Source organism: Eumetopias jubatus, unplaced genomic scaffold, assembly GCF_037043125.1.
Source record: "Eumetopias jubatus isolate StellerSeaLion01/CBP00866 unplaced genomic scaffold, mEumJub1_p1.0 scaffold_9, whole genome shotgun sequence".
Taxonomy (NCBI): Eukaryota; Metazoa; Chordata; class Mammalia; order Carnivora; family Otariidae; genus Eumetopias; species Eumetopias jubatus.
Window position 1 is genome coordinate 20,566,672 of NW_028274815.1, and position 19,904 is coordinate 20,586,575.

Sequence of the window (19,904 nt, forward strand, 5' to 3'; positions counted from 1 at the left end):
CCTGGTCCTGCCCTCACTTTTCTTCTACTCTCAAGTCCCTCAGCAGCCTTTAGTGGGGGCCTTGGATCCCACAACAATTCCTCAGGCTGCCCCACCGATAACTACCTCCCACCTTTGGGACAAACCATTAATTCTCTGGTCTGCTTCCTGGCTCTGGAAGTCAACTGTCCTGGGTAACAAGCCTCATGGAGAATCTAATCACAAGGGGAACTGGGCAGGCAAGCGTGGGGTCTCTGCCCACATCACCATCCTGGTATTTGTGTCTCTGGTCTACAGAGAGAACAGGAACCGGCTGACCCAGATTATGCTGCTGAAATCCCTCCTTCAGGTGAGCCTCTCCTGTCTCCAGTCCTGCTCTGCCTCTACAGGAGGCAGCTCCTTCCAAGGGACCGAGAGAAGGCTACCACATACAGTTGTGCAGGTTGCACACTGCACAAATAGTCCCGGCTGAAGGGTGACTAGGGGGCTAAAATCCACCCTGTGTTACACTCACTAGCAGTCTGGGCATCCACAGAGCTGGATCAACCAGAGCAGGCAGGACACTGTTCCTAATTTTCACAGAGGTTCCTTATCAGCTACTGATAGCCTTGTCACTCAAACATTAATTATCTCTGAATTGGGATGGCATCTTTGGTTCCTGTTTTTTTTTCCCCCTTCCAAGTACCTCCCTAGGACCCTTCCACCTGTTTCCCCCTCAGAACTTGTGCCCACCTAAGTCCCCCAACCTCTCTCTCTCTCCCTTCTTTGGTGTTTTACATTCTTTCCAACTTTGCAGCCATCACTGGAGTCCAGACTCATTATCCTCAAATGCCATCTCATGACCAACTTGTTAAAATCTATATGGACTCCCTAGAGATTTGGAGCCATGGGTCTGAATGGGGTTCTTGGAATCTATTTGTAACAGGCTCCCCGGGGATTCTTACGCACAGCCCTGCCTAAGCTCTGGACATCTCACAACTAGATTCCCCTCATGGTTGCCCTTATTGTCATCTGTCCTCACCAGTCATACATACAACCACAAGAAGAATTTTCTAGAAATGCTGCTCTCCCCACATGTTGCTCCTTTTCAAACAGTAGGTGTCAGTGTACAATGGATGTGCCTCCAGATTTTAAACTTCTCAGACTAACGGTGGGAGATCCCCAGGCCCCTTCCCCTCCCTGACTCCCCATCTCAGCCCTCAGCCCCAGTCTGTGTTCCAGCCATGCTGATTTGCGCACCCCACTCACTCCCATTCACGCCTTGCCTCCCTTCTCCTGAGCCCACACCGTTCATGTCACTGTGTTTTTATAAAGGCTTTTCATGCTGGCACTGCCCACATCTGGTAACCTCCTTGATCTGTGTACTCCTGCCATTTCTGCTGAGTTTACCCTCACTGTACCCAGCTCCTTATCAAGGTGACAGTTTGGGGTGCACTCACATTCCCCTTCAGCTGATGTTTACTATTGATGCCACCAGGCTTTGCTAGATCTCCTAGGGCTTGCTGAATCATCAAAGGCATTGTTTTGCAATATGAACTTAACAATAAATATTATTTTGCTGCTTTTGTGTTTTTTTTATTTTTTTATTTAAATTCAATTAATTAACATATAGTGTATTATTGGTTTCAGAGGTAGAGTTCAGTGATTCATCAGTCTTATATAACACCCAGTGCTCATCACATCGTGTGCCCTCCTTAACGTCCATCACCCTGTTACCCCATCCTCCCACCCCCCGCCCCTCCAGCAACTCTCAGTTTGTTTCCTGTGATTAAGAGTCTCTTATGGTTTGTCTCCCTCTCTGGTTTCACCTTGTTTTATTTTTCCCTCTCTTCCCCTATGATTTTCTGTTTTGTTTCTTAAATTCCACATAGGAGTGAGATCATATGATAATGGTCTTTCTCTGATTAACCCATTTCACTTAGCATAATACCCTCTAGTTCCACCCACATCATTGCAAATGGCAATTTTTTTTTTGATGGCTGAGTAATGTTCCATTGTATATATATATACGACATCTTTATCCATTCACGGGTTGATGGACATCTGGGCTCTTTCCATAGTTTGGCTATTGTGGACACTGCTGCTATAAACTTTGGGGTTGTTTTGCTGCTTCTGTATGCTTTAACAACATTGTGGATGCTGTGCCTACTGACGCCCACTGGCTTTAAAACGAAGACCCCCAGTATGAGCCCCTAGAAGAGATGTCACAAAACGGGTGTTGCATGTGTGTGGGTTGTGGCTCCTCAGCCCCGCCATAAGCTCTCGCACTGTCCCTCTATCTCTGTGTGACTGTCCGTGCCCTTAATGCAGCATTGTGTTCGTGGTGAGTGTTCATCAGCTGGGCCCTGACGGCCGGAACGTTAGGTTCAGAGGCTCCCTGGCTCCTCCTACCCTCTAGTGCTTACCCCTTGCTTGCTTTTAACAACCTAAAACTTGTCCGGGTGGTTGTTGGCGTGTTCAAAAAAGTTGCCTCAGGCGTCCAGGGCCTCAGGTGGAGGACAAGGGAGCTGGGCTGGGAGATGTCGAGAGAAGTTGGGTGCGTTAGACCCCAGGTCCGCCAGCGGCTGTCCATCTCCTCACCGCACTGAGAGCACCAGCCTTCCTAAGCTCGGCCATGCTGGGCTCCCTCACAGGTATCCACAGGTTTCCAGTGCAACAACATGATGTCAGCCCTGCCCAGCAACTTCCTCGACCGCCTTCTCTCCACCGCCCTCATGGAGGACGCAGAGATCCGCCTCTTCGTTCTAGAGATTCTCATCAGTTTCATCGATCGTCATGGCAACCGCCACAAGTTCTCTACCATCAGGTGAACTTGGGGTCTCCCCTCCAGTTGGTGTGTGAAGGGGGAGAAGACTGCCGGTAGGTCTCACACCCAGGTGAGAGGACAATTCCCTTATTCAGTGGGAACTACCAGGAGCTGATCACGGACATTGACCCTGGGGTCCTGCGGGGGCAGGAGAGATGGAAGGGCGCCTTTCCCAGGGAGCCAGGGGTGGATTGGAGATGGGGGAGATGAAGAGCAGGTACTAAAGGGAGTTAGCAGGTGGGGAGGAAGGAGGGGGCTGCAGGTTTATCAGTAAAGACTGGGGGGGGGTGAAAGGGAAGGGAGAAAGAATAATCTGGATCAGTATTTAAGAAAAAGGGACAAGAAAAACTGGGCAGGACAGAGCAGTTGAGAGCTTGAGGAAAGTGGGAGATTGGGCTAAGACCCAGTGCAGGGGCTGGGAGGCTGGGACCTAACTAACAATGTTGGGATAAAGCTCAGCGACACCGCCTGAGCTCCGGCTGGCCTTGCACAGGGCTAAGGTGGCCCCTCGTGTCCCTTCCCAGTACCCTCAGTGACATCTCTGTCCTGAAGCTGAAAGTGGACAAGTGCTCCCGACAGGACACCGTCTTCATGAAGAAGGTTAGCCAGTGTGACCTTAAGCCCCAGCGAACCCCAGGTGGGCCGGGCTCTGTGGACTCCCACCTCCCAGCCCCCCAGTCAGGGCTGACCCCTGTCCCCGGGCCTGCTCTCTCCCTCTTTGAGCACGCTTAGTCGGGATGAGCAGCCGACCCCTCGGGGGTGGTAGGGCCAAGCCCCCAGGGTCACACTCAACACCGAGGCCAGAGTCAGGAGCACTGTTGGTGAGCCCGGCCCGGGCTGGGCTGCAGGCTGTGTTCTCCCAAACCCAGCTGGGTTTGGGCAGCAGCTTCTGTTGCTGGTTTCACTGCGTCCACCCTTCTCTAAACGTGTCCTGCACGTTTGCTTCCACTGGGGTCTGCCTTAAAGGCATCCTCTCCCTGGGGTGCCTGGCTGGCTCAGTGGGATCAGTGTGTGACTCAGGATCTCGGGGTCATCAGTCTGAGCTCCACGTTGGGTGTAGAGATTACTTAAATAAATAAAACTTTAAAAAGAGAGAGAGAGAAGGCTCCCTCTCCCTGAGGGTGGAGGTGGGGTACACACACCTGCTGCACCACCCGCAGATTGGCCTTCCTCCCGTTCTCCTTGCCCCTCCCACCTGCACCCCCCTCCACTGCGGCCTTGCCCCCCCTTCCCCCATGCCCAGCACTCCCAGCAGCTCTACAGACACATCTACCTGAGCTGTAAGGAGGAGACGAACATACAGAGGCACTACGAGGCGCTCTACAGCTTGCTGGCGCTCGTCAGCATTGAGCTAGCCAACGAGGAGGTGGTGGTGGACCTCATCCGCCTGGTGCTGGCTGTTCAGGTGGGGCCGGGTGTGGGCAGCACGTGGGGGGGGGATTGGGGCAGGGGAGCAGGTGGGCCGGGCACTAATGAGAGCACCGACGAGCGGCTGCTCAGCAACTGTCTCAGAGCCCGGGAATGCGGCACCCCCTTGGCTCCCCGTTCCTCCAGGGACCACAAGCCATGGTTCTGTTTGGGGAACCACCCAAGAAGGCTTCATTCATGGCTGTAGCCCATCCTCAGGCCAAAGGAGACCCAGGGAACAGGATCTTTCAAAAACACCCTTTAGTCCCTAGTATTTCAGGTCTCACGAGGTTTGAATGAGACTCCAAGGAATACCAAAAGGGTGCTCATAAACCCTGAGTGATCCCAAAACACACTTTGTCCATAGATCGTCTTGTTCCCAAGCCTGGCTGTGCCTCAGAATTACCCCAAGCACTTATGAAAACTCCATATTCCCATATGAAAAATTACGTATTTCCATGCGTGGGCACCTGGAGATTCAACAAGCCTCTGTCATGACTCTTAGAAAGCCAGTGTTCACTAGATAGAACTGCAGGCTCCCAGAGTCCTTCTGGGTGGAAGTGTACTCTCAAGGGTGCTGGGGATTGGGGTGGGTCCTTCAGACCTCAAAAGACCGGCATCTCCAGGGTCCTGAAGCTAGGTGGCTTCAGATCCTACCTAGGAGCAGGAATGATGGCAAACCTGGGAATTCGGTGGTGGAGAATCTTGGGCCACCCGTGCTAAATCTTGCAAGGCCAACCCAACAGCTATGATGGTCTTCACTCTAGAATTTGAGATTCCTCTGTATCCCCATCCCTAGTAACTGTCGCAACTCTTTCAACTTAACCTGTGGACCCAGTTTAGCAAACCAGTCCCGTCCCCCAAGAATCATTCAAGGCCTATATTCAAGGACACAGCATTCTAGAGGTAGGATTAACGATGAGGGTTTGGACAGTCAAGGTCACCAAAGCTGGAACTGCACAGTGGAGAATGAGGTCATCACCCCTCTACTCAAACACTTATGAGCTCCCAGCTCATGGATTGTTCTCGGGATGATTCACTTCCACTTTACCGAGGATGACTTCTGTCTCCCAGGAAGTTAAGGGACAAATGCTGAAAAAGGCTTAGTCTAAAGAGATGGGCCCTCTCTAAAGAAGGTTGGGAGACGTTGGGCGGGGGTCGGGGCACCAGTATAATTTGTCAGTTGGAAAACTCCAAGGCCCCTCTTTGTTGCCACAGGACGTGGCCCAGGTCAATGAAGAGAACCTGCCTGTGTACAACCGATGTGCCCTGTATGCGCTGGGCGCAGCCTACCTGAACCTCATCAGCCAGCTCACAGCAGTCCCTGCCTTCTGCCAGCACACCCATGAGGTTGGTGTCCTCACCGCCCTGAGCGCTCAGGAGGCCCTCGGCTCTGGGTTTCCCCAGAACAACTTGTCCGTCATTGCGCAAGCCCCGTGCCTAGTCTAGGCATTGAGGAAGGGTTGACGGAACAGTGAGGGACAGTGGGAAGTTACTAGAAGCAGCATTTTGTGCTGCGTGACACCCCATAGCACGGTGGGGCCGGCCACGCGCAGGAACCTGGGCCCCTTGCTCCCCTGCGACCTGCCCACCTCCCCTCCCCACCCCCCTGTGCCACCCCCACTCCCGGAAGCCCAGCTACACACACCTCTCTTGTCATTTGGGACTAACGCTACTTTTTTTTTAAAAAGTTTTTATTGTGAAAGTTTTCAGATATCACCAAAGCAGTGTGAGGAGAACAGTGAACATCCATATATCATGCAGATGAAACAGGAAGGTTTTCCCACGTTTGCTTTATCTCGTTTTCCCTTTGTCTTATTTCAAAGCAAATCTCAGCTATCCTATCATTTTACCCCTATGGCTATCAGTGTTGTGTGTGAAAAATACGGACACCTTCCTACATAAGCATTCTGCTATTAACATGCCTAATTAAGCTATCAACAATGCCTCGGTATTATCTAATACCCAGTTTATAATCCAATGTTCTCAGTTGTCCCCAAAAGACATTTTAAAACATACTGAGGTATGGTTAGGTGGAATGATATAATGTCTAGGATTAACTTTAAAATAAGCAAAATGAAGTAAAATGAGAAACCGCGGGTCTCCGCTGGCTTGGGGGTGCTGGGGGACAGGGGGAAGGTGCCGTGTCACTGTGCCCCCCAGCATGGGCCAATAGGGGGCACAGGAAGGCCATATGCCCAGACATCCTGTTCAGACAATGGCCGCAGCTTGGCTTGCTCACTCCTGCCCGTGCTTGCATTGCCACCCTCCCAGCTCTCACCGTCTCACCGACTTTCACTTTTCCTGTCAAAAATCTGCCAAGGGTACTGAGGGGAGCTCCGCCTGTGAGTGGCCATCAAGGATGTTTTTTCAAGCACCTGGCTTGGGGGCATGGTGTGATCTATGCTCCCTTTTCCGTGTTTACATAGAAAATAGGAATAGGGCACAGGAGCAAGAAGCTGCCGTCTCCTGGGGGCTAAGTCCCCTGCCTTTGGAGGACACCTGATGCATACCTGTCACTGGGGATGGCCTGAGCGGCCTGCCTGGGCTTCTCGGGCTGCTGTGAGGGTTGATCTGAGTTTCTCCCTTAGAAGCCCAGCTGCAGGGTGCTCTGCCCAGGATTCTGTGGGAGGAAGGAACCGCCTGCAGGGGAGGGGAGAGCCATCATCTGCCTGCTCAGAGCTCCTCCCGCCTGTCGACCCCAGCCCTTATGTTGTTCCTCCCAACTCCAGGTGATAGAGACCAGGAAGAAGGAGGCTCCATACATGCTCCCTGAGGATGTGTTTGTGGAGAGGCCCAGGTAAGGAGCACACTTAGGACGCGGTCAAGGACACCCCAGGCAGCTGTGTGAGAAGGTGGGGGCAGTGTGAAGCCAGGGGCTGAGGCCTTTATGGGCTCAAGGGCCACAAGTAGACCCTGCCTCCAGCCCAGACGTCCAGGGTCAAGTGTGACCTTCGTCATGGGGCCATAATCCACCCCTTGAGCCATGTCGGTGCGTTGTGCTATAGAGTATGTGACGTAACCTCCGGGAGCTTTGGCCCAAGCCCATGGGCCGTGCATCCGGGAGGAGTCGTTCCTGCAAGACACTGGATCCATCCAGGTGGCATCCTTGGACTGTAGTCTGTGTCACGACAGCCTCAGAGGAACTCAAGGAAAATACTGTGAAAAAAAAAATGTCCAACAATAGGGGGTAGCTTTATAAACAATGGCCTTTCCACCACAGCGGTTTGGAAGAAGAGTTCATGCGAAATATGCACTGTGCAATCGGTAGATAAAATCGAGCACAGAACAGGAATTCAGGGGGTGCGGTGATATGTGTGTGTGTGTGTGTGTGTGTGTGTGTGTGTGTGTGTGTGTGTGTGTATGCATGCACATAGATGTCAGTGACCCAAGGATTCTGCACAAAATGTAAAGATGTTGTCTCTGGAAAGTGAGACTATGGGTGATTTTCTTTTCCTTCTGCTTCCCTGTCATTTTGTAGGATGAGTGTTCCTTTTTTTTTTTTTTAAGATTTTATTGATTTATTTATTTTGAGAGAGAGAATGAGAGAGGGAGAGAGCATGGGGGGGGAGAGTCAGAGGGAGAAGCAGACTCCCTGCTGAGCAGGGAGCCCGATGTGGGACTCGATCCCGGGACTCCAGGATCATGACCTGAGCCCAAGGCAGTCGCTTAACCAACTGAGCCACCCAGGCGCCCGAGTGTTCCTTTTATAATAAAGAAAGTCATTAGGAAATCCCTCCAGGTGCCCCTTTCCTTCTGTGTCTTCCAGGTTGTCCCAGAATCTTGACGGAGTAGTGATTGAGCTCCTCTTCCGCCAGAGCAAGATCAGCGAAGTCCTGGGGGGCAGCGGCTACAATTCTGACAGGCTCTGCCTGCCCTACATCCCTCAGCTGACAGGTAGGTGCTCTGGGAGCAGGCTCTTCCTCACCAGGACAGGGCCTGAGTGTCAGGCACTTGTGTGCCCCTGGCGTGTCCCACAGGAGTGGACAAACACAGTGGAAATCTGTGGTGAGAGCCTCTTGGTTTCCCCCCCCACCTCTTCTCAGGGCCGGATCCTTGGGAGAAAGTGGCCCATGAGACAGGCTGGACTGTGGACGGGAGAGGCCCCTGGGAGCCCAAAAAACCACACGTGGGCCGTGCAAGTGCTCTGCCGTTTACTTCCTGAAAATCCTTAGACCAGTCTCCTGGCCTCTCTGAGTTTCATTTTCCTTGACTAGTAAATAGAGATAGATAGTAATAGTAAATAGTAAATAGAAACCTGCCTTAAAGGGCTGGTGGGAGACGCACACAGAGTAAATGCGCTTTAGGGAATGCTCCCCAAGTGACAGCTACTCGTGCAAGTTGAGATGTGCTTTCCGGTCATGAGCAGCCTCTTTGTGTTCATCGATGATTTCAAGATCTTAGCCATAAAAGCAAAACTCACCACCCTAAGGTGGGCAGAGGAGGCTGGCAGCCTTCAAAACACCAGCTGTAGCCTCAGTGTGTCCTGAGCCTTCGGAGGACTGTGGGCCAGGCAAAGGTGGGGGCGATGGGGTGAGGGGGTGGAGATGGCGCTAAAGGTGTAAGGAGCCTGGCTCGCTCTGAGCACTGGGAACTCTAGCTTCTCGGCTTTCCTTTCCCAGACGAGGATCGCTTATCCAAGAGGAAGAGTATTGGAGAAACCATTTCTCTGCAGGTGGAGGTAGAATCTAGGAACAGCCCAGAGAAGGAGGAGGTGAGTGATGTGCTGTCCTGCACCCCCAGGGGAGGGGACCTTCTCTTGCCCCCCTGCAGTCAGGCACTCCCGGCTCCAGGCTCCCTTAACTGAGCAGCACATTTAAAGTTGCATGGAAAGCAAATTCCTCAAATATCCCATTTTCTTACTGTCTCTCATCATGTATATCATAGATATTTCCATCTGGAAAAATGATATACGTTACACACACACACACACACACACACACACACACACACACTCTGCCATGACGACGTCATACAAATCCCTCTTGAAAGGCTTGCTGGTGGTCATGCCCCATTCCCACCGGAGGCAGATGTGCACCATGTTGGAAACTGGAAGACCTACCAGGAGAGATGAGGGCGAGAATAGCTTTCACGGTATTTCTTCCAGAGAGAGATCAATGGAGGTGCTTTTTTTAAAGACGGAGTTGCAGCTTGAAGATCTCTCTTCCATCTTCTCTTGGGGGCTGTGAATATCTAATTTCTGTCCATATTAACTGGGGATATACTTCTACCTCAGAAAATAAAGCAGATGTGCCCATGAGTAAGAGAGAAGAAGGAATCACAGTGGAAAGACCCAACTTACTCCTACAAATGAAACAGAAGTATGGGAGCAGGGCAGAGAGGAGAGGAAGGGTCCGTGAGGGGCTGAAGCCATAAGATGCGGCGCACTCATGTTTAACGGGGTCTCCCACCGTTCGGGGAACTGACAGACACGTGAGGAAGCCTCAGGGGGAAGTGAGGAGGCTACCCATGGGGGGAAGGGACAATTTCTGCCCGTTGGTGCTGGGGTAGCTGTGGAGGACAGCCTCAACCCTGAGCCTTTCCCCAGACGCACCAGAGTAAGGAGAAGTCGTTGGGGTCAGGACCAAGCCTCCCTCTAACTGTGCCCTCAGTCACTTTCCCAACTCTTCTCTCATTGGGGCATTTTTCTGGAACCTTCCCCCGGAAGGAAGGAAGCTCTGACTCAGGCGAATTGGAAGAGAGGAATGAGGTTGAACCAGGTGTCCTCCAAGGCCTGCCGGCTTTGCAGGCCAGGGAACTGTGTCAGGACTGTGGCGGGAATTGGTTGCTGTCCCCCCCGCCCCCCACAGTTGTGATTCTCCCTTCCCAGGAGTTAAGGGACCCTCAGGAATTGAGTAAAGTGACGCGGAAGGAGGAGAAATGCTTGCCTGTGTGCAGAGCCTCCTGCTCTCTAATGTCCCCTGGGTCACCAGAATGGGTCCCTTTCCTTCCTGGGGAGTCCCCCTAGCTCAGGGGGAGCCTGCTAGCTACAGCAGGGGTGTGGAGGCCTCCACCCCGTGCCCTTCAGCCACGCTACGCTTCTTTCCACTCTCAGCCCACCGTGCCCTGCCAGAATCCTGTACCCTTAAATGCCAAGTTCATAGCAGTTGATCAATAAATGCTGGTTTGGTCAAATTCCGAACCCAGTGCCTGGCATTCAGAGCCATTTCCAGTCTGGGCTGCCCTCCGGCAGACAGCCTCTGTGCCGGGCCGGGCTGCTCTGCTCAGCACCCCCACCCCGCTCGGTGTGGTCTCGTCCGGCTCCGGGTCTTTGCTGGTAATCCCCCATGTGAGTCCCTTCCTCTGCACCTTTGCGCCCATGAACCACCTACCCTTCCATGCTCAGCTTGGGTCCCATTTCCTCCATAAGCCTCTCTATACCTGCCCTTGACCAGTCTTCCTTGTCTCTCTGGGCCACCACATGGTTCCCCGGCCACTCACACGGTGGTCGGTGCTGAGTGGCCGCACGGAGGGACGTGCAGAGGCTGAAACCTCGAAGTGACTGACAGCTCAGCCCAGCTCTCTCTGCATGTCATTCCCACACGCTGACAGACTGTGCCATCTCTACCACGTGACCGGCCGAGAGCCTGCACATACTCAGTGCTCACTTAATATTTCGTAAATGACTGGAGCCCATACCTACATCTCTGGCCTTTCCTCCTCACACGAGCATTTGCTGAATGCTAAACAAATCAGAAAAGTCCAGCTCAGTGAATTTTCACCAAAGGAATGTATCCGTGCAGTCACACCCAGATCAGGGGAGAGAACGTTGTCATTGCCCAAGAGACCCCCTTCCCAAAAGGAGCCACTAGCCTGACTTAGGTCACTTCTTGAACTTCCTATCAGTGAAGTCATTCTCTCCTGTGTCTGCTTCTTTCATTTAACATTATGTTTAAGTAATGGAATGGGAGTGAATCATGAATCCTGCCTCAGGGAGCTCAGAGTCTACTGGGGAATACCTGGACTTAGTTCAAAGTCTTCACGGCTTTCAGCCTCTGGCCGGAGGCTACCATCCGTGGAGTAATCCTTCTTTGAGTTTATTATTTTCTACCTCCTTTAATAGGCTCTGCGAGGGCTGAGATCCTATGACCCAGGTCCCTGAGCCAACCTCAACATGTCTGACCTTTAGTCAATACTCAGATCACCTCAGTGGATAATTTGATATCCTGAGTCTTCAGAAATTTTATTCAGTTCTTAAAATTTACATTTGAGGTATTTGCCAGCTGCTTCCTCATGCTGCCAATATTTTCTCTTACTTTCTCTGAAGTTTTTTGTTTTTTTTTTTAGTTTCACAGGGCTTTGCTCCCACGGGGCTTAATGGGACAAGCCGGGGGGAGGGGGGGTGCGGGGAGGGCAGCGAGCTCTTTCAGGTGATTCTCCCGCACGCTGATGAGGACTGGGCCTCCCCCCTCCATCTCACTGCTGTCCTTCGGCGGGCAGCTCTGTGCCCACCTGCTGGGGGAGCTTCAGAGACCCTGGTGAGAATGTGGGCGTCCTGGGGGAGCTTCCGCCCATGGGGACATTCTTCTGAGAAGCAAAGGGGCTGCCCGGTAACCGAGGAAGCCAGAGCCACCCCCCCACCCCACCCCACCCCACCTTTCTGAGCAGTTCTGCCCTTTCTCCCTCAGCGAGTGCCTGCTGAGGAGATCACCTATGAGACGCTAAAGAAGGCCATTGGTAAGTTGGTGGGGAGGCCAGGGCTGGGTCCTGGGGGAGGCAGGGGTGTGCGCAGCCTGCTGCAGGATTCAGCACAGAGGTGAAGGGAGGCGATTTTGTATAAATAATTAGATGATTTTTTTGGCGGATGGTAACAAGTTGACCAGCAAAAGATATGAAGAATAAATCATATTAATAGTTATTGGCAACAGATTTTAAAATGCAGTCGTACCTCCTTTATCTGGATTCGGGGGCCATGAGGTATGCCAAATAAGAGAACTTTTCTGATAACTGATGACAAATTATATATTCAGATGCCAAACCATTTTAATTTGGGTTGTCCCTGGTAGTATTCCTTCTGAATGCGCACACTGCTCTGCCTTCTTAACGGGTGAACATATCTCACCACCCCCTTCTTTATTTTTGCTGACTCATTTTGGAGACCAAAAGGAATATGCAGAAGCCTTAAACCACGCAACCTGGGACTGCTGGTCCTTTGAGGACTACTTCCTTTGAGAGTCCTAGTAGTGCCGTAGCGGCTCGGGGCTTTAAAAGCCCAGCTGTAGGGTCCACTTAACTAGTTCTCAAACTCTTTCACGAGGAGAGGGGCTGAGCCTCAGGCTGAGTCAGAGAAAGATCTAGCCTTCGTGGGCCCAAGTAACGGCACCACACCCTCCACGCCCTGCTCATCAGTAGAGGGCAGAGCCCAGAACGCAGTCACGGACAGTGCTCCCCTGGAGGGGTCCACCCATCTTGCCCCGCACCAGTGGGGCAGGACCTCAGGGCTGACGCAGCTCTCTGTGCCACAGTGGACAGTGTGGCAGTCGAGGAGCAGGAACGTGAACGGCGGCGACAGGTGGTGGAGAAGTTCCAGAAGGCACCCTTTGAGGAGATCGCAGCACACTGTGGGGCCCGGGTGAGTGAGCCATAACAGGGGTGAGTCCTTGGGGGCCAAGCAGGGCTGAGTTTCTAGGGGATCTTGGCACTTTTGTCAGCCAGAAATTAGGGTTTAGATCCCACCAATGCCCTGGCGCTACATCGTTTACCCCAAGAACCAAAAGGCATGGCTATCAGCCATACACTCCTTTAGATCTTGTAATTTCCCTGTAAGGAGGAAGTCCTGACCTGAAGAGCTCCTGCATCAGACAGACAGACAGACTGTAATGCTTATAATAGCACGCATATAACTAGCCCTTTAGCCCATGCCAGAGCATCTTACATTTATCAGCTTAGCTTATGTCATTGTCATGACAACTCTGTGAGGTCCGTGCCTTTATGCTCATCTCATTACCGATGAGGGGGGAAGGAGCCGCAGCAGAGGACAGATGGCCAACATTTGCAACAGGGTCCCACTTCCAGCCAGGGGACCGCAGCAGGGGGAATGGAACAGCCCGGCCCTGGAAAAGAGATTTGAAAGAGAAGGTTCCAAATAAGTAAAAACAAAGACTCATGCCTATGCATTTCTTGAAATTGATTAGGATTTGTTAGTCACAATGGCCATCTTAGTAACAATGAAACATAATTGTAAACATCCCAAATCTACAAATAACTTCCATTTTATTGTAATTTTTTCCTCTCAGTAAAAATACATGTTATTTTCTTTTCCATTACATAAGATGTATTATCTCTAGTTCTAGTATATCATAATATATAATAACAATATAATAGGATATGTAAATACCTATAGATTTGTCTGGGCCTCTGTTATCCTCACTTCTTGTCCCATCTCCAGAGGTGGATGCCGCTCATTTCATGAGCTCAGAGTTGAGGCCCATTCCTGAACACATGCACAGTCTCACTCTCTGTACACGTGGGCTGAGCTGGAGCCAGAAGGGACCAGAGAGAGCATCCTCCCTAACCCACCAGTTTGGCACAGCTGCTCCTTGGAAGTTAAGCAGAGATCCGAAACCAGCTCTGAGCCTCCTGACTCTGTACACCCAGCAAGCCCTACGGCCCACTTGGAGGAACTAAGGGCCCTTTAAGAACTGCCTGCTGAGGCCCTCCTGGGGGTCCCGGCCTCTGTGCTGTCCCCAGCAGGCCTTCCTGGGTGGCCCTGCCTGATCTGAACCCACAGCCAGAATGCACAGAGAAGCGCCAGAAATGAGCTCACACTGGTTCCCCTCCCCCCACCTCCACGGGTTCTCCGGACAGCGGGGCCCATGAGAGTGGGCATGGGTGTGGGGGAGCCCCCCTGCTCACTTCCCGCTGTTCCTGTCTAGGCATCGCTGCTGCAGAGCAAACTCAATCAGATCTTTGAAATCACCATCCGGTAAGTGGCAGCCCTGGGCGGGGACCCCTGCTCCGGAATCCTCCTCTCACACCTGTCTCCAGGCCTCCCTGCCTGCAGCCCCTGTCTCCAGGGCTGGACTCAGCCACCAGCTCTCCCAGACAAGGAAAGCAAGACTAGAGAGAGAAAGAGACAGCTCAGTGAGCCCCAGAAAAGAGCCAGGGATCCTAGTGTCCCAGGCTGGTACTTTCTAAAGCAACAATGTCACTGTAGAGCCTGCAGTGAAGCTAGACTTCAAGTCTAGAAGATTCTAGAACTTGCAACCTAGGAACCCATGGAGTGACAGTTCAAAGAAAAACCCAAATTAGCTGCTCTTTTTGGTTGCACGGGGTGGGACCCCCAGAGCCCCCTTTCTCACGCTTTTCTCCTCCATGTGCTCCTGCCCAGGCCCCCTCCAAGCCCATCGGGCACCATCACCGCAGCCTATGGCCAGCCTCAGAACCACTCCATCCCCGTCTACGAGATGAAGTTTCCCGATCTGTGCGTATACTGAATTCCAGAAGACAGAGCGCCTCGGAGGGGTGGGGTCTGAGGGAGGGGCTCGCCCTCACAACCCACCCCCGTGGCATGGAAATCGAACTGGGGTCTCAGAGAAAAAGCACCTCCCCAGCTACGCAAGGTGGAGCCTCGGGCCCCCTCTCAGCCCTCCCACTTCCTCCTTGTCTTCCCTGAGGGGGATCGGCATCCTGCCCCACTGGGGCCAATAAGCATCTCACCCACCCTTTGTCTCCTCCTTCGTGTCCACCAGGAGCTGAGAACTAGGGGGGGTCTCCAGAGGGAGGCGGGGTCCCGAGAATCTCCTGCTTGGTGTAGCGTGGGAAGGGCTTTCCTGGGGGTGGGTCTGGGGGGCACAGCTGCCAACCCCCCAGGAGGAAACTAGGCAGAGACACGGACTGCCTCGGACTGCAGTCAGGAGGAAGCCGGGCAAGCTCCCAGCTGCTCTGGGAAAGCAGTGGTGTGCGAGGCTGGGAGGCACCTGCTCTCTTCCAAAGCGTTCCCCGCCTCCACTTCTCCTCCATTCCCCTGCTCGCCCTGCTGGTTGTGTCCTTGTGATTCTTTCTGTTATTAATTCATGTCAAGCCCTTCCAACAGGCACTGCAGTTGAGACAACATGCAAGGCAAGAAAGGATAAAAATCAAGGGTGGGCAGGTTGGCTGTAGAGGGGGCTGGCTCTCCCCAGGCCGGGCCTGCCCCCTAGAGCGGAACAGCGGGCAGAAGTGGGCAAGGCCACATCCCTTGTAGCAGCTTCTCACCTCCTTCACTGACAGGGAGGTTGCTGGGTCCTCCCGTGGTTCTCTCCCTTCTGGATGTTTCTCTAAGTTGAGTTTTCTCGCCGATGCCTTTCTTCCTGAGGATCCTAGCGTGTTTCTACAGCCTCTGGGTTGAGGGAGGGCAGAATGAGATAATCTGGTTCAAGAAAATCTGGCTCAAAAGAAAGAGGAATTGCAAGGGCCCCCAGGCCTGCCCACTTCACTTCCTATGCAAGAGACTCCCAGCCTGGTTTGGGGAGGGGGAAGAGAAGGGAGGGGGTTATGAGGATAGCATTTTGCCCCTCAAGGATGTCAGAGTCAACCTTTTGGATATTTCATTCAAGGAAAGAAGGATCCAGCACCTAATATTGGAATGATCTCTTCGATCTTTGGACAAAGTCAGGACATCAATGCCACCTGGCAGACTTGAGGCTTGGGGAGAGGCAGTGGAGACCCCTTTGGGTTCTGGGTTTCCATTTTCCCTGAGTGCCCTGCCTGTCTGTGTGCAGAAGAGGGGCTGCTGCAGAGCTAGAAGGCCTTCTGCTGTGTCCTCTCCGCTCCCGCACCTGTCCTCCCGTCGGGGGCCTTTGTGCCTCCGGAGCCTCCTGGGTCTCCTCTCGCGGCAGCACCCTGCGGTCCAAAATAGCCCTCCTCTTCTCTTCCAGGAAAACTTCCCATAACTTTTCTCAGCCGATGTAACTCCCAGTAAGGTGTGACTGGTCAAATGATTCCTCCCTGGAGAATTTGCTTTTTAAAAGGAGGGAGAATGAGTAGATTTCTTGACCCAAAGGAATCCCTTTTGAGGGTACAACTTCAGGCAGTATGGGGAAGGGTCAGAAGCAGGTTGTTTCTGTAAGGGGAGGGGGTTTCTTGGGACACCGCCTGGTCACACCCTTGCCCACAGCCCTGCACAGACACACAATGAAAGCCTGATTATGAGGATAAATAGGTGTATTTTCCTGAACTGGGAAAACCTTAACATAGGCATTTTCCCATTACATGTGCAATAGCTGTTTTGAATAGGGGGGCTATCTGACTCTCGTTCTATAGTTTCCACCCTGGTCAGTGCCTCTGTGCTATGGACCTGTGGCTTCCAGATGGCCTGCATGATTACAACGCCCAAGGAGCAGGGCTCCTGCACCCCACCCCACCCCACTTTTGGCTTTTGGCGCTGGCTCTTGGCTAATGCTCAGTCCAAATTTATAAGCATGAACTTAGACTTCTCTTTACCTTACTATCTCTTTATTAAGAAAATTTAAAATAAAATATGAAGGCAAATAACCTTTGGAAGAAACGTTAGAGGACATCTCAGTCTTGAGCCACAAACGTGTCTTTCCTTACTGGATCTTTCCATCTGTATCCCCTGCTTGGCTTTGATGAGAAACCCTGTTTCTTTCTTGTGTCCACTTGACTTTAGGGTCTACCCCATGGCAGCTGCAACCTGAGCCCTGCCCTTGGGGTCATGGTCCTGGGATGGGGCATCATGGCCCTGGAGCCTCTTTCTAGAGCCAGCACTAGAACCGGAGATCTGTAGGCCTGCTCAGATGCCTCTCCTGCTTCCCCACCCTGGGAACAGAGTGAAGAAACATGTGCGGGGTTACCATTCTTCATACACTCACCCCTGTCTCTGTCCAAAGCAGCTCTTTCCTTACCTCACGACTGCTTAGCAAAGATGCGCTTCTTCTGGAGAACTAGCCATTCCTTGAGTGCCCTCTTCTCCATTTCAATTTAAAAACTTACACTCAGTAGAATACTGGATTGCCTGCTGACATGAAGAACCTGGATTCTAGCCATTATGCCTCAGAGTCAAGAAAGTGACACCCTCTTCCCACGAGCCCAGGGAGAGAGGCAAAGCAGAGTGCGGTGGGCGCCTTGGCCTTGGGCTTAAAGTCACCGCTTACTGCCTTCCAAGCCCTCTGGCGTCTGGCTGCCCTGTGTCACGTGACCGACCCTTCTTGCTGCCTGTCTCTGTTTGGCTAGAGCCCGCAAGCCCGCCCAAACCAGCTGCTCCCTAGACTACTGAGGACTCTTGCTTCATGGCCAAGGGGTAGGTTTGGTTAGCATGTTGGCAGAACTTCAGGCATGATTTAGAGGTTCTATTAATTTGGTTGAATCATGTAAGTGAGTAAGAGGCAAGTCAGCAGAAAGTACCAGTCTGATCCTGGAGGCTCCTTGTTTTCCTTTCTATAGGGTCCCCAGTGCCCTGTGCCTGTTCCCATTTTCCTCTCTCTGAAAAGTAGAAATAAGTAGTTCCTTGACTCCTAAATGCCTCCTCACCAAAGGAAGAGCCCCAGCAGGTGAGAAGACTTAGAAAGGTCCTCCCTCCGATGCTGTCCTCCGTCCAGCCTCCTACACAAGTACAGGCGGATGGCCAGTGAAAAGGTGGGGCCGGGACCATCTACAGTGCTTGAGAAGTATGAGGATCATATACATGCTGCCCTTTGCCCTGGGTGATCTGGGTCCCAGAGGACATGTTTCAGTTGGCCTGAGAATCACAGCAGCTTGGGGTACCTTAAAACAGCTCAAAGTCTGACCCCTGGGCTTCTCTGGGGGCCCCTGGGTCATGATAGCTTCCGGTTGCTGTTGCACAGTCCCCCGGCCTTCTGACCTGGTCACAGAGAATGTCACTGGGAGGTGAGGTCATTTCTCCCAATCGTCCTCTGTGACCATAAAATGGCAGCTGGCCTATGGGGGTCTGCGGGAAAGGACGGCTCATGAGAGCAGGTCGTGCCTGCTTCCCCTAACCCATAGACCCTGGCAGGCGGATCCTGCTGAAACAAGGTGTCTTCCTGGTGTCTGGGGAGGTTTAGGGCCACGCGCTGCTGCTTCATCCCCTAAAAATCTTCTGGTTAAAGTGACCCTAGGTCTGAAGATTGTGGAAGGATGGTCATGGTGGGCCTGGCCAGCTGGGGGAGTGGGGAGAAAACATGGGGACTGTGGACGGGGCTCTGTGGCCTGTTGGGGTCAGAGGCAGTCTTCTGTGCTCTCCTTTAGCACCAGCCAGGTTGACCAGGTCTTTTCTCCTTCAGGGGACCTTAGGGCCTCAGGCCATCACTTTCCCCTTCTGAGCTCTTCCTCCATGACTGTCGGTTCTGGCCTGTGGCGTGCGGAGCTGTAAACCCACAAACGCTGCAGCATTACACATACATCGTAGTGCGTCTGTGTCCATCTAGGCCCTCATGGCCTGGCTGAGAGTGTGTGTGCCTGTGTGCGCACATGTGTCTGCCGTGTAGTTTATAGTTGACAATATATGTACATAACAGCTGACGTATTTATACGGGAGTGCAGAATTAGTGCCTATGGCAGTTTTCTGTATTTTAAACTCATTGAATCAAATTAGTTTTATTTTAAGAAAGGGGAAAGAGGAGTGGGGGTAAGGGGGGGTTGTAGGAAGGAGGACTCTTTAGCAAGATCATTCTTTAGGACTATTAGTCATGATTTCCCAATGAGTCTTCATGATGCCCTTTTCAAATAAATGTTAATGTTGTCACCACATGGTTGTGTATTTGATTTCTTTAAAGTAAATGGGTTTTTGGGGATGCAAACAGGATCTGAAAATACCGACATTAACTACTGACATTTAGCCACCTCCACCTACCATTACTTTACTCACCTAAAAAGGAAGGAGAGTAGGGGAAAAGATGCTACTGAGATGTAAACATGAAGCTCAGGATTCCCAGCATGGGAGCAACCTCAGATGGGAAAGCCTGGCCCATTTCTTCATCACAGTGACTAGGCTCTAGCCCCATTATATAAGCCACTGTGGGGGAGACTTTAGACTTAAGAATCGGGCTTTCTGGTTCCCTTCACACAGAATTTCCCAGGGTGCATTCCAGTTTTCTTGAATTATGAACTCCTAGAGCATCAAAATATGGGGGTCTATGTGCAAGAGCCATACACAAATGTTTCCCAGCTGGATATGATCTTTACCATCCACTGGTATGTCTAATGCAATTTGACATGTGTGTGTGGATCTCTGTGTATATAAGTATTGGTGAGTTTTTTGTGAATTGCAAATGTATGTGGCTGTAAATCCATGGCCCCAGCATCATACAGACACCATGGGGACATATGAAAGAAAAACAGGGGTGCTGGGCGTGGAGCCTACTTAAAAAAAAAAAAAAAAAGAAAGAAACACAACCCCAAGCCTTTGCCGTCTGGACCTTGGAGTTTTCCCTGAACACAAGAATACATGCAGCTAGGAACTTGCCATTCGAGCTGGACTATGTGCCCTTCAGGGCTGAGAATGAGGAGACTCAGCTGGAAGAGATCACAAGTTTCCCAGCAGAATTAGAGTCAAGCCTGGGCTCATGTTTTAAAAAGCGTTTCAAAATGGTGGGGGGAGGTGGGGAGTTCCAGGCAGAGGGTGAAGGAGGAAGGGAAAAGAAGAATGAGACCAGTCGGTGGAAACATAGGAAATGGGGTTTGGTAAGGAGAGTGAAGCTGATGGACGAGGGTCCTGCGTGCCGTGGCCCGGAATTTGACATTGATGGCAAATTGGGCTGGGGTGACTTTTGGT

General features: G+C 52.0%; 1 protein-coding gene across 2 annotated transcripts in view; it reads left to right on the forward strand.

Moving 5' to 3' along the window:
* Positions 1 to 18,752, forward strand: part of EFR3B (EFR3 homolog B) — an 88,051-nt gene extending 69,299 nt beyond the window's left edge. For both annotated transcript variants that reach the window (XM_028099596.2, XM_028099595.2), the window contains exons 12-23: positions 277 to 328; positions 2,613 to 2,785; positions 3,310 to 3,385; positions 4,029 to 4,190; positions 5,411 to 5,542; positions 6,925 to 6,992; positions 7,962 to 8,089; positions 8,815 to 8,906; positions 11,821 to 11,869; positions 12,658 to 12,764; positions 14,068 to 14,117; positions 14,523 to 18,752. In XM_028099596.2, coding sequence (XP_027955397.1) covers positions 277 to 328; positions 2,613 to 2,785; positions 3,310 to 3,385; positions 4,029 to 4,190; positions 5,411 to 5,542; positions 6,925 to 6,992; positions 7,962 to 8,089; positions 8,815 to 8,906; positions 11,821 to 11,869; positions 12,658 to 12,764; positions 14,068 to 14,117; positions 14,523 to 14,628 — 1,195 coding nt within the window. In that variant the 3' untranslated portion in view covers positions 14,629 to 18,752. The remainder of the gene's footprint in view (positions 1 to 276; positions 329 to 2,612; positions 2,786 to 3,309; positions 3,386 to 4,028; positions 4,191 to 5,410; positions 5,543 to 6,924; positions 6,993 to 7,961; positions 8,090 to 8,814; positions 8,907 to 11,820; positions 11,870 to 12,657; positions 12,765 to 14,067; positions 14,118 to 14,522) is intronic.
* The last annotated feature ends 1,152 nt before the right edge of the window (positions 18,753 to 19,904 follow it).